This window comes from Nyctereutes procyonoides, unplaced genomic scaffold (genome assembly GCF_905146905.1).
Source record: "Nyctereutes procyonoides isolate TBG_1078 unplaced genomic scaffold, NYPRO_anot_genome, whole genome shotgun sequence".
Taxonomy (NCBI): Eukaryota; Metazoa; Chordata; class Mammalia; order Carnivora; family Canidae; genus Nyctereutes; species Nyctereutes procyonoides.
The window spans coordinates 35,467,588-35,481,367 of record NW_026575140.1 but is presented as its reverse complement, the minus strand read 5'-3'; the positions used below and the strand labels follow the sequence as shown (position 1 = coordinate 35,481,367).

The window sequence follows — 13,780 nt, the reverse complement described above, 5'->3', positions numbered from 1 at the left end:
CTGATGGAAAGTCTGGCAGTTACCCTATTGATAGTTAAACTTTGTTTGGATGAAGTATTTTTCCACTCGTCAACATATATTAAACACCTGCTTTGTATTAGGCACCAGGTTCTGGAGATACAGAGGTTGTAAAAACCAGACAGAGTCCCCGTCTTCATGGAGCTAGTGGGGGGCTTGGGCTAGTGGGAGGCAAACATAAAATATGTCACAAATATGTGTAAAATTTGTGAGCAGTGCCATGAAAGGGAAGTTGAAGATGGTAAGAGTACAAAATAGAGGAACTCAGTATAGTTTAGGAGTGCCAAAAAGGCTTTTCTGAAAGAGTTAAGGATGCACAGGAGTCATGTAGGTTAAAGAAGGTAGACAAGTGAATTAGGAATAGTGGCATTGCCATGTAAGTGGACAGAAGTAGATGGATTTGAGAGAAATTTAGGGGGTCTCATCACCAGGTCTTGAGAGGGATGAGAACAGAGTTTTAAGGAGGACTCCCTGATTTCTGCCTGTGGTGCCCTTCCCGGGGATGGAAAACACCAGAGCCTTGCACTGAGGTTTGAGAAGCTTCAGTATTTGTTGGCCAGGAGGAGGGAGTGTACCAGAAGAGACAGAACAGCAGAGCCAGACCCCAAAGGAGGAGAACAGGGAGGTGTGCCTATGAGCTGGCATTTCAAGAAGAGGAAGTAGGCAGAAGGGCAGAAACTGCTGAGGAAGAGAAGAACTGAAACCATCCATTGGATTTAATGACGTAGTGGTGGGAGAGTGGGGACTCCGGAATCCATACTGGGTGCCGAGAAGGGGCAGGTGTGAGGAGATGGAGACAGCAATATTGAGAACTCTTTGTAGAGAAACCTCTCCCCTCTGAAAACAGGTGAAGGTGGGTGTCCTCTTTCATAGTGAGAAATTGAAGAAAGATGTGAGCTGGCCTCAGCGATTGGGGGGGGGGGGGTGCCGCCGTGATGCAAGCTGGGAGTATCCAAGATAGTCTGGCAAAAGATGTGACTGTGAGAAAGAGATGGGGAATCCACACTCCTTGTTCACATAGGCTACCATGGAGTCAACGTCTGTTCTGTGCCCAAGTGAGACATTTTACAGTAGTCTCTAATGGGTGTATTTGTTTTCTTACCATAATCCCTTTTTGTCAGAAGAATGATGAAAATGGAAACTGCTCAGGGGAAGGAATTGAATTCCCTACAACGAATTTGTATGAACTGGAAAGCCGAGTTTTGACTGATCACTGGTCCATCCCTTACAAGCGGGAAGAATCACTAGGCAAATGCCTGTTGGCGTCTACCTACCTGGCCAGACTTGGTAAGTTCTCACACCACAGGACACGGGAGGAGGAGGCTGGTTTGTTTGTTTTGATAGGAGGCCTAACATTAATCTTCACTCTTGTGTAATATTTGCCCATCTGTATAATATTTGATCATTTACTCTCCTAGTCTTGGTTTAGTCCCTGTGGAATAAAAGCTTTGAATTAAACCAACTGTTTTCTTCTAGCTCCAACACAGTTAAGAGAGTCTTTAAAATATAATTGAAAAGCTTTATAGAAATTGAAATGAATGTTTTCCACAAAAGCTTGGAGCACTTTTAGGTTTAATTCAGTGGCTTTTTATTCTTTAAGAGACGAAAGTAATGTTTATTTAGTGAACATTTTTTGCATATTAAATGTTTGGCACTATCTTAAGTGCTTTGCAAATGTTAAACTAATAGAGTAATAAAATATCTCCAGGTTGGAAAATGAGTGTCAATAGAAGGAAGCTTCTAGACTCTAAATATATTGAAGAAAAAAATTTATTTTTCATACTCAATGAAAGTAAGATGAATTGGTCCACTGTTTTGTGTTTTTTTTACTCCCTCATTAAAAGTGTGCATAGTTTACCACCATGATTAAAAATAAGGCACATCAAAAGGAAATACTTTGACTGGGATCAGATTTAATTCTCATGGCCTTTTATGGCACGTTATGACTGGCTTCTCAGCAGCAGCATTTATTGCGTGCCTGTTAGGTGTAGGCACTATACTATGTGGTGGGTCTGAAAAAAAAAATGTGTCCAACAGTGTTCCCAATGATAAGCAAAATACATTACTAAGTTTTTTTAAACTGTATATTCCAAAAAACAATTTTACAGTGGATTCATTCATTCACTTAGCAAATATTTAGCACTTATTGTGTGCCAGACACAACTCTGTGCATTTGATAGCACAGAGTCCTTTGGTTTATTTTAGGGAAGAGTGATTTTTGTATCTATTGAGAATATTTGTGTTTTTATAGAGCTGTTTAGGAAAACAGTAATAGCTAGTAATGAGCTGCTGTTGGTGTTAAGTCAGATCATTTAAAGTTACTCTGATAATGGAAACAAGTTCAACCACTTCACTTCTAATTAGTATTTATTATACTATTAATAATTGTATACAAATTAATACATATTGATATATTGTGCTGGTAACAAATAAACTAATACTGTGACTGTCAGCCTGTTCCTTCATCAGACTATATATATTCTGCTTTTAATAATCCCTTGGGAATCAGTGTTTCTGTAAATAAATAGTTCCATGCATATGAATTTGGAATGATATATATGATTTCTGCAAACTGCCTAAAATCTTAGTAAGGCATATTGTTTCATTTATTTTACTAAGGTCTTTCCGAGTCTGATGAGAATTGTAAAAGATTTATGGATAGGTGTATGCCTGAAGCATTTAAAAAGGTAAGAAAAAATGTGCTAGTCTGTTTTTTTGTGTGTGTGGGGGGGTGAATAGGCTTTTTGTTTTAGTTTCAGTTTTTTGTGTGAGACCAGTTTTTGAGTCTTGTTCAACTGAGGAATCACCTACTATGAACAAATTTGCTCCCAATTTGGGGCTTAGGAATGATTTACTTTTGTATTTGTTTGCACATGTCTTTGGGCAGCTGTCACTTTTACTTCCTTCTCTTTAATTGTCAGAGAATAGGCTAAGACTTACTTATACTTGGAAATTACATATAACACTAAACTGAGGCTTAGGGCATTTAGAAACATAATGCTTATTTACAGAATACAAGCCATTTAAACTGTTGTGCTGAGACAGAAGCAGGCATTTTAAACTGTACAAAGTTCAATTAGATTGAGTATGTTTCATGGCAAAATGGCATGCTTGTGGCAGCATCTCTATCAGAGGTAGAGTGATGTGCTTCAACCCTTCTGGTCACATCGCTTATAAAGCAATTTTTCTTAACAGGGAGAATAGGAGATCACAGGACTTGTGTTTCTGAAAGCAGTCTAACTCAGCATGATTCCCTTTTCAGGCCATGAGCCCTGAATCCCCCAAAGAGCAGGGACAATGTTATAGACACTGGTTTTCCCCAGCGCATAGTCCGTGCCTACCTCTGAGAAAGAGCTTAGTAAATCTTTACTGAATGAATGAGTCTCCCTGCTGTCTTGTCCTTCTGGGTTTTGACATCCATTTTTCTCCCATATGCAAGGCAGTCACTAGAATTCTACAGATGGGTGAAGATTGTATTTATCTTAAAACCCAGTAAAATAAACTGTTCATTTGTAAATTATTATTCCCATCTATATCTTGGTAGAATCTCCCTTGATTCAAGGCTTTAAAAATACCAAAATTAATTTTAGGAACAAAAACAGCTGCATCTTTGAAAAAAGTGCAAAATCCTTTAAAATTGTCATTTGGGCAGAGATTACATGGAATCAAGACTTATTTTCATTTTGGGTGAATCCATCTACCATTTTATCGTTTAGAATTATTTTAAACTCTTAGGAATTCTGTTAAGAATTATAGTAATTTTTGGGACCCCTTGGTGACTCAGTGGTTAAGCGCCTGCTTTCGGCCCAGGGCATGATCCTAGAGTCCTGAGATCGAGTTCCACATTGGACTCCCTGCATGGAGCCTGCTTCTCTGCCTATGTCTCTGCCTCTCTCTGTGTGTGTCTCTCATGAATAAATAAAAATCTTAAAAAAAAAAAAAAGAATTATAATAATTTTTTAAAAAATAGAATTTTTATAATGTACCATACTATGACACATTATGCTGTATGCATAAATTTACAGAGAAAGAAAATGCAACTTTATTCAGAGTCATGGAAGATATATCAGCGTTAAGAACCTTTAGGTTGATGATCTCTAGATCCAGAGAGCCCTGTGTCAATGCAAGTCACCAGCAAGTTACATGTTTGGAGTATATTACTGTAACTTTATGCAGAGACACTTCAGAGAACCGTTTTATATTGTGTCCTCAGCTGTTTGTAATAGTGAAATAAATAGTCCAGGGGTTGGTTGCTTGGTTGTTAGAGCACAAGGGTATCCTCTGTTACATTGTTCGGTGTTGTTTATGTAAAACTGTATATGTTAAATTCTCTTTACAGTTTAGAGCTATTAAAAAGTTTCTCCCCATAAATAAAGCATACTTTTAAAAAAATTAAATCGGAATTTAATTTACCTTTAGACTTGGCTACCAGAAAACTCAGTAGTGTTTTATATAATTGGCATCACTTCCCTTAACTGTGTTTCCTGGTGTGATGACTATCCCTCTACCCTCTTCCTTTGGCTTTTCTTACAAGCTACCTCAAATTTTTCTTTAGAAGGAAGGGTGTAAGTAATAAGCGCAACTGTATGAATAAGGCGCACCAAGGGGGCACTGCTGTCATGTCTGCCTCCTTCACCTTTTTCAGTCAGGCCAACCTGGATTCTTTACTGTGTGTGTGCTCAAGCAGAAAAGGAAATCTAGGTCTGGCCATAGTGCATAGTTCTGTTTAAACCTTGTGCACAGCTTCCCTACAAAGGGCTGCCTGTCTTTCTCCCCTCTTCTGCAAGGTAGGTAGAATTCCTTTTCCACATTAAAAATTGAACAGAGGGGGATCCCCTGGGTGGCTCAGCGGTTTAGCACCTGCCACTGTAGGATCCTAGGGAGTCCTGGGATCGAGTCCCGCGTTGGGCTTCCAGCATGGAGCCTGCTTCTCCCTCCTCCTGTGTCTCTGCCTCTCTCTCTCTATGTCTGTCATGAATGAATGAATGAATAAATAAATAAATCGTTAAAAAAAACTGAACAGATGAGATGGCAACAGAGGGAGTGGTGCGAAATCCACATACATTTTATTTTGTGGTTACATGACACTTATTGAATGCTGATCTCTGCTTGATTTTGCTTTATTATTTAAGTATAGAAAGAAGGTATAGTTAGGCAAAAAGTTCTTGCAAAAAAAAAGGTAACTCGTTGGTTTATATAAAATCAATCTTAAAATTATTGCTTGTTTGAGCAAATAGTGCAGCTGATTGGTATTTAGAAAATCTGGAACTAGGATTTTTCTCTGCAGCTAAACAAGTTTGGGTCTTTCAGGCTGCTCTTGTTAAGGGGTTCTCAGTGTGACCAAGGTGGAATTTTTATTGCGTAGTATTTTCCCTCTGAAGGGAAATCTTACAAAAACATGAAACCACCATGCCCATTTGCCATTATTTTATTAAGTGAAACCCTTTGATTTTTCATTCCCCATTCTGGCAAGTTGTTCTTGCATTAGATTTCCCTAAGGACTAGACTGAGGATTGGAGAAATCCACTGATGATTATTTTAGATTCATCTATGCACCTTTCCCCTCCTTTTTAACAAATCTAAGATGCTGAGTGTAAGATGCACCATTGTTGTATGTTTTGTGTTTTATATTTAAGAAAAATAGTTACAAAATGCTAAATGGCTGATCACTTAGAGTTCTTTTAGATTTGCTTAAACATTTTTTAAAATTGAATGTTACTTCTATACATATCAAAAAGGAAAATATAAGCAAACTAATCTGGTAAAGTATTTCTAAATTTTTTTTTCACATTCAAAGTCTGGCTGCCATCTGGTCAACAGGTGGGAAGATAAAGTCCTGTGTCTGAGGTACTAAAAATGCAACAAGAATGTGTATATTCAAATCATGAAATATAGCATCCATTTCTTAGATTCTAGGAATATTGGTTAATAGTGGCAGCCATAGTATGTTAATTCCTTACTATTTATAAAACAATTTCACATTTGTTCTATCTTTTGATACCACATCTGTGTGAAGTAGGTAGGAATTTTGACTCTTTAGATATGAGAGAACTGAGCCTTTGGGAACTGTCTAAGGCTATACAGCTAGAGAACAGTAGTAGCTCCAAGATTTGGTCTCAGGTTCTTACTTGCTCTACACCACTTGACCTCCCTTAGTAATAACAAAAAGTTAGAGAAACAAATGAAAATTATCTTTTAAACCAACAGCTTCAGTGTAAAGGAATCAGTGTTCAAAAACAAAACTCAGTGTTGACTTTGAAATCATTGAGCAAGTAGATGGGCTGCAAGCTATGGGTCTTTTAAAGCAAGTCATCTGCATAAAAGTGATATACTGTGGTAATAATCTCTTGATTCAAGACTGAACTGATGAACAATAGACTTTTTCTTTTCAAGTTAGACTGTAAAGCGCTCTTTTTTTTTGTAGCTCCTGACTTCGAGTGCTGTTCACAAGTGGGGTACTGAAATTCATGAAGGAATCTACAATATGTTGATGCTATTAATAGAACTGGTTGCAGAGAGAATAAAACAAGACCCGATTCCCACTGGTCTCCTGGGTGTGCTTACAATGGTATAGTATCTCTAAAATGAAGTACTTTGTGTTTTGATTTTGTTTAAGCTACCTACTATCCTCTGACTTAATAACAAGTGATAATGATATCGTTAAAGATATTAATTTAGCTGTTAGGAACCTTACTTTGTATTTTAAAAACAGAGCAACCATTCATTCTGTGTTTTTAGTTTTAGTGAAATACCTTTCTAATTTTAATAGCTTTCTCAGCTCTTAGGATAATTAAATAGCTTTCCCTCATGTTTTCCTGATTATTCACATCATAAATGCTTTCACATGGGGTGTTCCTGTGGTTTGGTTTCTGGCCTTTTTCCCTGAGTAGTTACAGTAGCTATGTGAAGGCAGGGGCCTTTACAGCCCTGCTGCCTGGCTGTACCTGGGGCAGCTCCAGGACACCTGGCCGTGCACCCCGTGTTCCCTCAGAGTGGATGCTGGGCAGGATAGGAGAGCTCCGCTTCACTCATCCGTTCCCTTTCACTAGCTCAGGAACATGTGCTGTTGGGATATTTGAGAGATTCCATTACCTAAGTAGTCTGAGGCTATTTTTCTGCTTTTCTAACGCTAATATTTGTTGCTATAGAAATAGATAATAATAGTGCTTCTCTGTTCTCTTTGGATCTAGGCTTTCAATCCTGATAATGAGTACCATTTTAAAAACAGAATGAAAGTATCTCAAAGGAATTGGACAGAAGTGTTTGGGGAGGGAAATATGTTTGCTGTTTCACCTGTGTCTACTTTCCAAAAGGTAAACATGTGGTCTTGTTTCGTCATTTTATAGAGAAATGTATTGAGAAAAACTTTCTGTGCTATAAAAATTTACATGGAAGGATTAAAACAGTCTGTGAAGAATGACAGATATTCCATTTGGCTCATAAAATTGCTTAACTTTTTTTTTCAGATATTGCATATTTTCCACAGCTATTAACTTACATCATAAAGAATTTATAGAAATGAATTTTATAGAAATGATGTTTAGTGAAATGCAGAATGACTGCATGACATCAAGTGCCCTATTTATTGAATTGTCAAAACCTCAGTTTAATGGGTGTCCCAGTTTCTCAGAGATGTTTGAGAGGCTAGAGCATTTGAAATTGTTTGAAATGACTAATTATGCCTAGAAAAAGTAATCTAGAAGATAATCTCATGTATCATTTTCTTTTAAACTCCATGAACATTAAAGCTTTGGGGTTGTTTCAAGCCAAGAACCTATTATCTTTTTATTTAAAGGCTTACAGTGTGCCCAATAACATTAAAAGGAGTACATAATTTAAACACTGTTGATTGAACTCTGGTTTTTGAGAAACAGTTGAAAGGAGTCAACTGAGTAGATAGAAAATTTGTCCATTCCTTTAGTTGAAGCAGAAGTTTAGTCAGCAGTCATATAAAGAGTTAAAAGCTGTGGCTCCTAACTTAAGGTGTAGTGGAGGAAATACAAAAGCAAAAACTTTCGGTAAGTAATCAGTAGATGCAATCATAGAACATGAATTGCAGGAGGGAGTGGCCAGTGCCGTCTTGGAGGGTCAGGCAGTCCTCCAGAAGGAAGGAGATGAGGGCCCAGAGGAAAAGGCATTGAGTAGAACACTATGGTATTTGCTCCCCACAACAGTTCTGTGAGTGAGGTATGATTTTTGACCCCACTTCATGGATGAGAAACTGAGGCGCACAGAGATTGAGTCCTTGCCCAAGTCCACAAATCTAGTCACAGAGAGAACCCACGTAATCCAACCCCAACATCTATGTTCTATAACTGTATACAGTCTTGCTTCCCCAAATATTAAAACCTCATCTTCATTTTTGTTGTGAAGGTCGGATGACAACTATCTACAGAAACATTGACCCTGGGGGTTCACTGTCATAAGCAGTCCACAAATGTTCCTTCTCTTCCCTTGAATCTAAGTGCACGGCATCTGGGACCAAAAAGGATCAGTCTGTTTATTTGCTCTCAGTACTTCACAGGGATTCTCCCTCCTACACAGGCCCGAGATCATCCCCTTTCCTCTTGGCTTCTCAAGCATTTTTCTCCTAAGGTTTTCTGTCCTTTCGTTCAGTATCCTCAGTCTCTTCCTCTTTGTCAGATCATTCCCACTGTGTACATCGTGCTCGTGTATTTCCCAGCTTTAAAAATTCTGCCTTTGATCCCACATCCCTGTCTAGCTTCAGCATGGTTCTCCTCTCCACACCCCACCAGAGAAGATTCTGCATTCTCACCTCCTACTTATTTTACTAATTACCCTAGAAGTGTAACTTGTTAACAAAATCACAATTTCATTAATATCTTTATTTTCCTCTGAGTAGCGCATAAAGACCTTGGAATGTTTCATGTGCTCACTCCCCACCTGAATTACTTAGTCTCTGTCCCTTTGTCTTTATCATGCAGTGTCTTAGTCCTCTCCTGTCTTGCTTTACCCTCAGACAGATACCATCATTGTTATTTTATGTGGTGTTTTGGCTCAGCCATATTTATGTACTGTCTCATTGTGTACCATTTTTATCTGTATTTCTTCTGCTAGGATCATTTTTCTTCTCTCTGGAGTGCATCCTGGAAAGTGTCCTTTGGTAAGGGCCCATTGGTGGTTAAGTCTTTGTTTTTTTTTTTGTTTTTTTTTTTTGTTTTTTTTTAATTTTTATTTATTTATGATAGGCACACAGTGAGAGAGAGAGGCAGAGACATAGGCAGAGGGAGAAGCAGGCTCCATGCACCAGGAGCCCGACGTGGGATCCGATCCCGGGTCTCCAGGATCGTGCCCTGGGCCAAAGGCAGGCGCTAAACCACTGCGCCACCCAGGGATCCCTAAGTCTTTGTTTTTGATGGCCTGAACTTTTATTCTTTCCCATGCTTCAAAGAATATTTTCACTGTGTTTTAAATTCTAGATTGATGGTTGTATTTTTGGAATGTCAAAGACAGTATGTCAGTATCTTCTGGCTTTGATGATTGCTATTGAGAAGTTGGTGGTTGGTCTGACCATTGTTGCTTTGTAAGACATCCATCTTTTCTCCACAGCTGCTTTTGGACATGTCCTCTTTCTCCTAGATGTTTGGTAATTTGACTGTCCCTTGACTAACTGTGGTATTCGTTTTATTTTGCTTCAGATTCATTGGGCTTCTGAATCTAAGGATTAATATCTTCTATCAGGTCTGGAAAATTCTCAGCCATTATCTTGCCTCTTCCCCACTTGCCTCTCTTCTTAAGAACTTCAAATGGATACATGTTAAACCTTCGTGTCTGTCCTTTGTATCCCTTAGCCTGGATCATATTTCCCATCTGTTTATGTCTTTATGCTGCAAGTTGTGATCATTTCTTTCAGATCTGGGGTCTAGTTCACTAATTGTGGTTCTGCTCATATTAGGTGTGCTGTCTAACCTGTTCATTAGAAGTCTTCACTTTCAGGGACTTTTTTTCATTTATAGAAGTTCTGTTTGGTTCTCGTTTGACTTTTTTTTTTTAATTTTTTTTAAATTTATTTATTTATGATAGTCACAGAGAGACAGAGAGAGAGAGAGAGAGAGGCAGAGACATAGGCAGAGGGGGAAGCAGGCTCCATGCACCGGGAGCCCGATATGGGATTCGATCCCGGGTCTCCAGGATCGCGCCCTGAGCCAAAGGCAGGCGCCAAACCGCTGCGCCGCCCAGGGATCCCTCGTTTGACTTTGTTTACTCATTTTTATCTCATGTTTTTGCCTCATGTTTCATTCTTTGTGTTTGTGTTCTGTGTCTGATATATACAGGTCTGATCCTGCTGGCTTTTACTAGCTTTAACTTGTTTTGTGTCTGTATGTGTATATAAAAAAAAATTAGACATTTGTGTTTGTTTTCCTATGAAGTCATATTTCTTGGACTTTAGGAGAATTGTTTGAGCCTGAATTGAAAGTTCCTTCCTTCAAAGAGGGTTTACCTTTACTTCTTCCGGTTGTTTGGGAGCACTACAATCTGGGATCACTTTGGAATAAATTCTCAGCTTAAAGTACTTCAGACCATAGGGTCAGTGTGAATTTTTTTTTTTAAGGGTTTATTTATTCTAGAGGTAGAGTGTAAACAGGGGCAGAGGAAGAGGGACAGAGAGAATCTCAAACAGACTCCATGCTGAGTGCAGGGCCTTACCTGGGGCTTGATCTCACAATCCTGAGATCATGACCTGAGCTGAAACCAAGAGCCGGCCAGCCAACCTTCTGAGCCACCCAGGTGCCCCAAAACCAGTGTGAATTTGAGAGGGGGAGCCGTGTGAGGCAAGTCTGTGGTTACAGACTCTTAGAGTTTTTTTCTACCCTCCATCCAGGACCAGAGTCAAGGTAGTAGGCAAGCTTCCCTGTCGTTCTCTCTTTCTTGCAGGTGAGTTTTTTCAGTTCACCTGACACCAAGGTGGTAGACCTTTGAACTTCGGCTTTGTGTGACTCTCTCCATTTACTCTCCCAGCCCTGCCTTGGCTGTGAAAATGGAGGTCAGAGCTCACTAGGGTTCCATGGCCTGGCCTCAGAGTCTGCTTACCTCACAGGATTTGTGCTTTTCTCTGTTTTCAGCTTCCAAGCACTTTGTGCCAACTCAGTTGTATATTTTAAAAGATTTTTTTTAACATTTTTGTCTGGTGGTGTTAGTGATCTTCAGGTAGAGGAGTTTAGGGTAACTACACCGAAGCCCCCATGAACTCTTCAGAGTGTGCCAGTCTGCCTTCTTTCTTTCTCACAACACTGAAACTGCTCTTGCCTAGGTACCCACACCCTCCATGTTTTCAGAGCCACAGGAATTATCTCTTGACCCCATTAGGAGCAGTGGCCACTGTCAGTTCCTGCCTCCCCAGAATCATTCCTTCCCACAGTCTCTTGCTTGGCTGCCTACTCCGTAAGTTAGCACATGGCCTTTCTTGATAACTTCACCTCCATTCAGCTTTGACCCAGAGCCGTCTTTTTGTTGTTATGCTTTCCCTAAGAACGGTCTTCCATCCTCACAGATGTAGATGCCATCTTTGTGCTGATGGCCCTTCAGTTCATCTCTCTGTGGCCCAACACCTCTTCTCTGAGCCCGCCATACTGGAGGAGCCAGCTGTTTCCTCTTGGTCACTCCACAGATGTCTCAAATTTAGTGTGCCTGCAGTGCGGCTTCCTTTTGTCTCCCAGCCTGCCTTCTTGTCGCCGTCAGTAAACAGCATCACCATCTACCTAGGTCCTAGAGCCAGAAGCGTTGTAGTCCCCCATGATTCATCCCTTTCCTTAGGATCCACCTCCAGCCATAAACGTGTCCATGAAGTTCATCTCAAAGGTATTCAGTTCCTTCTCTCTCTCTCTGCTACCTTCCATCCTACTTTTGCCACCATCACGTTATAACTAGTTACCTCACTAGTTTTCCAGCTGTGGCCTCTTCCTTTAGCTCATGTGCATCCATTCCATTCCATCTGCCACATAACTGTGAAAGTAGTCATCTTACAACATAAAATGTGCCACTTCCTGGGTTAGACACTTTTGTTGCTTTCCTTCCAATCACAGTCTGCACCTTTCTGCATGGCCTGGACTTTGCCTCTCTCTACAGCTTCCCCTGTGCCACTCTCCCCAGCCTGCTGTGTCCCAGCTGGGAAAGACCCTCCTGGCCCTTCATGGCCTTCCCCAAATGGCACCTTTGCCACTTCAGCCTCTCTGCCTGAACTTGTTTGAATGGCTTAAATCGGTCCCATCCTATAGGATCCAGCTTGAAGACCACCTCTTCAGAGGTGGTTTCTGTGACCACCACTCTCCGCAGAGTCAGCTCCTTCTGTTTCTCATTTGAGGACCTCTTTGTGTTTTTTCCTTTTGTGGGACTAAGCACAGACTGAATTATGTTAGGTATGTGTTAGTTTACCTGTTTTTGTTGACACTGCTATAGGATACGCTCCATGAAAGCGGGGACCACATCTCTCCCTAGTCACTGTTCCCCCAGAATGGTATTCAGCACCCAGGAACAGTGAATGCTTAGAAAAGGGAAGCAAGAAGGAAAAGCAGAGAAAAGAAAGCAAGTGCTCCAGGGCACCAGTTAGTGAGATGGCTAGAACTGAAGCTTAACCTCTTTATTGGGGGGATTGGTTACTCTTGAACTTAGTAATTCTTAATTTCTACAATATAACTTAGAGAATTTAACTCAAGTTCCTGCACCTTGGAGAGCTTACACAACTGTTCTCAGCTACCCAGAAATGCTTGAATGCTCCATGCTGTAGTAGTGCCATCCAAGCAGACTCGCAGACTCCAAAAATTGCATATGGTAATGTCTGAGACTCTAAATGTTAAGAAACATTTAGAAAAGCCTTTTGAAATATATTTCAAACCTTAATATTTTTTTTTCCTCCAACTTTTCCCTGAGGTTAAAAGAACTACAAGGGCTAATGGGGAAGTTCTCATTTTACCGTCTCCATTTCTGTTTTCTTTTCTCACAGGAGCCTCATGGATGGGTTGTGGATTTGGTAAATAAGGTAATACAACTTTTATTAACACAGTCATGTTTTCCTTCTAATGAGATTGCTTAGAGTTTAGCATTTTAGGTAAATGACAGCTAGAGAGAGTCATAAGGATATGTTTTCCTAAGGAGATGGATTCTGTAGTGCCTCCTTTTTTTCACATGTACTGTTTATACAGAACATCAGCTTTAGGACTTAGTAGGTCTCCTGCAGTCCATCCCAGAAACATTAGAATTATTTTTGTGATGACTCTCAAGATCTGTGTTATGGGGAGCATGTTGATAGGGAAGAATGGTAGCCTTCGCTTTTTGCTTAAATTATTAATGTACAGCATTTTAAAATTTGTGCCTTTTTTCTTCTCAGTTTGGAGAATTAGGTGGATTTGCAGCAATCCAAGCCAAGCTTCATTCAGAAGATATAGAACTTGGGGTGAGTTAAACCACTAAATGTGCCCAGAGTGCAAGTTCACTTTATTTGGGCTGGTATGTAACCCCAGGGACACGGTCTGGACAGAGTAAGGGAAACGTTACCATGTGAGTTATCTCTGCGGGAGCAGCTTCCATGGTTCTGATAACCAAAGACATGTTTGCTCCTAATCATAACCCAGTTTCAGTGTAGGGTGTTTGCTCATTTTCCCTTCATCTCCCTTTGCCTGTGATATTTGTCTCTTAATTTGTGATGGTTATATGAAATTACCTTGCCTTTTTAGGACAGGGGATATATGGGATGAGTGTATGGGTGTGGAACAATGGCATGGCTCACGTCACACTGTATTTCCTA

General features: G+C 40.0%; 1 protein-coding gene across 3 annotated transcripts in view; it reads left to right on the top strand.

Annotated features, from left to right (window-relative positions):
• USP24 (ubiquitin specific peptidase 24) overlaps positions 1-13,780 on the top strand; it is a 135,881-nt gene that overhangs the window by 29,623 nt on the left and 92,478 nt on the right. For 2 of the 3 annotated variants that reach the window (XM_055304867.1, XM_055304865.1), the window contains exons 2-7: positions 1,140-1,305; positions 2,638-2,705; positions 6,443-6,586; positions 7,209-7,331; positions 12,980-13,015; positions 13,364-13,429. In XM_055304867.1, the coding sequence (XP_055160842.1) occupies positions 1,140-1,305; positions 2,638-2,705; positions 6,443-6,586; positions 7,209-7,331; positions 12,980-13,015; positions 13,364-13,429 (603 nt within the window). The remainder of the gene's footprint in view (positions 1-1,139; positions 1,306-2,637; positions 2,706-6,442; positions 6,587-7,208; positions 7,332-12,979; positions 13,016-13,363; positions 13,430-13,780) is intronic. The other variant, XM_055304866.1, reaches the window with a different exon arrangement.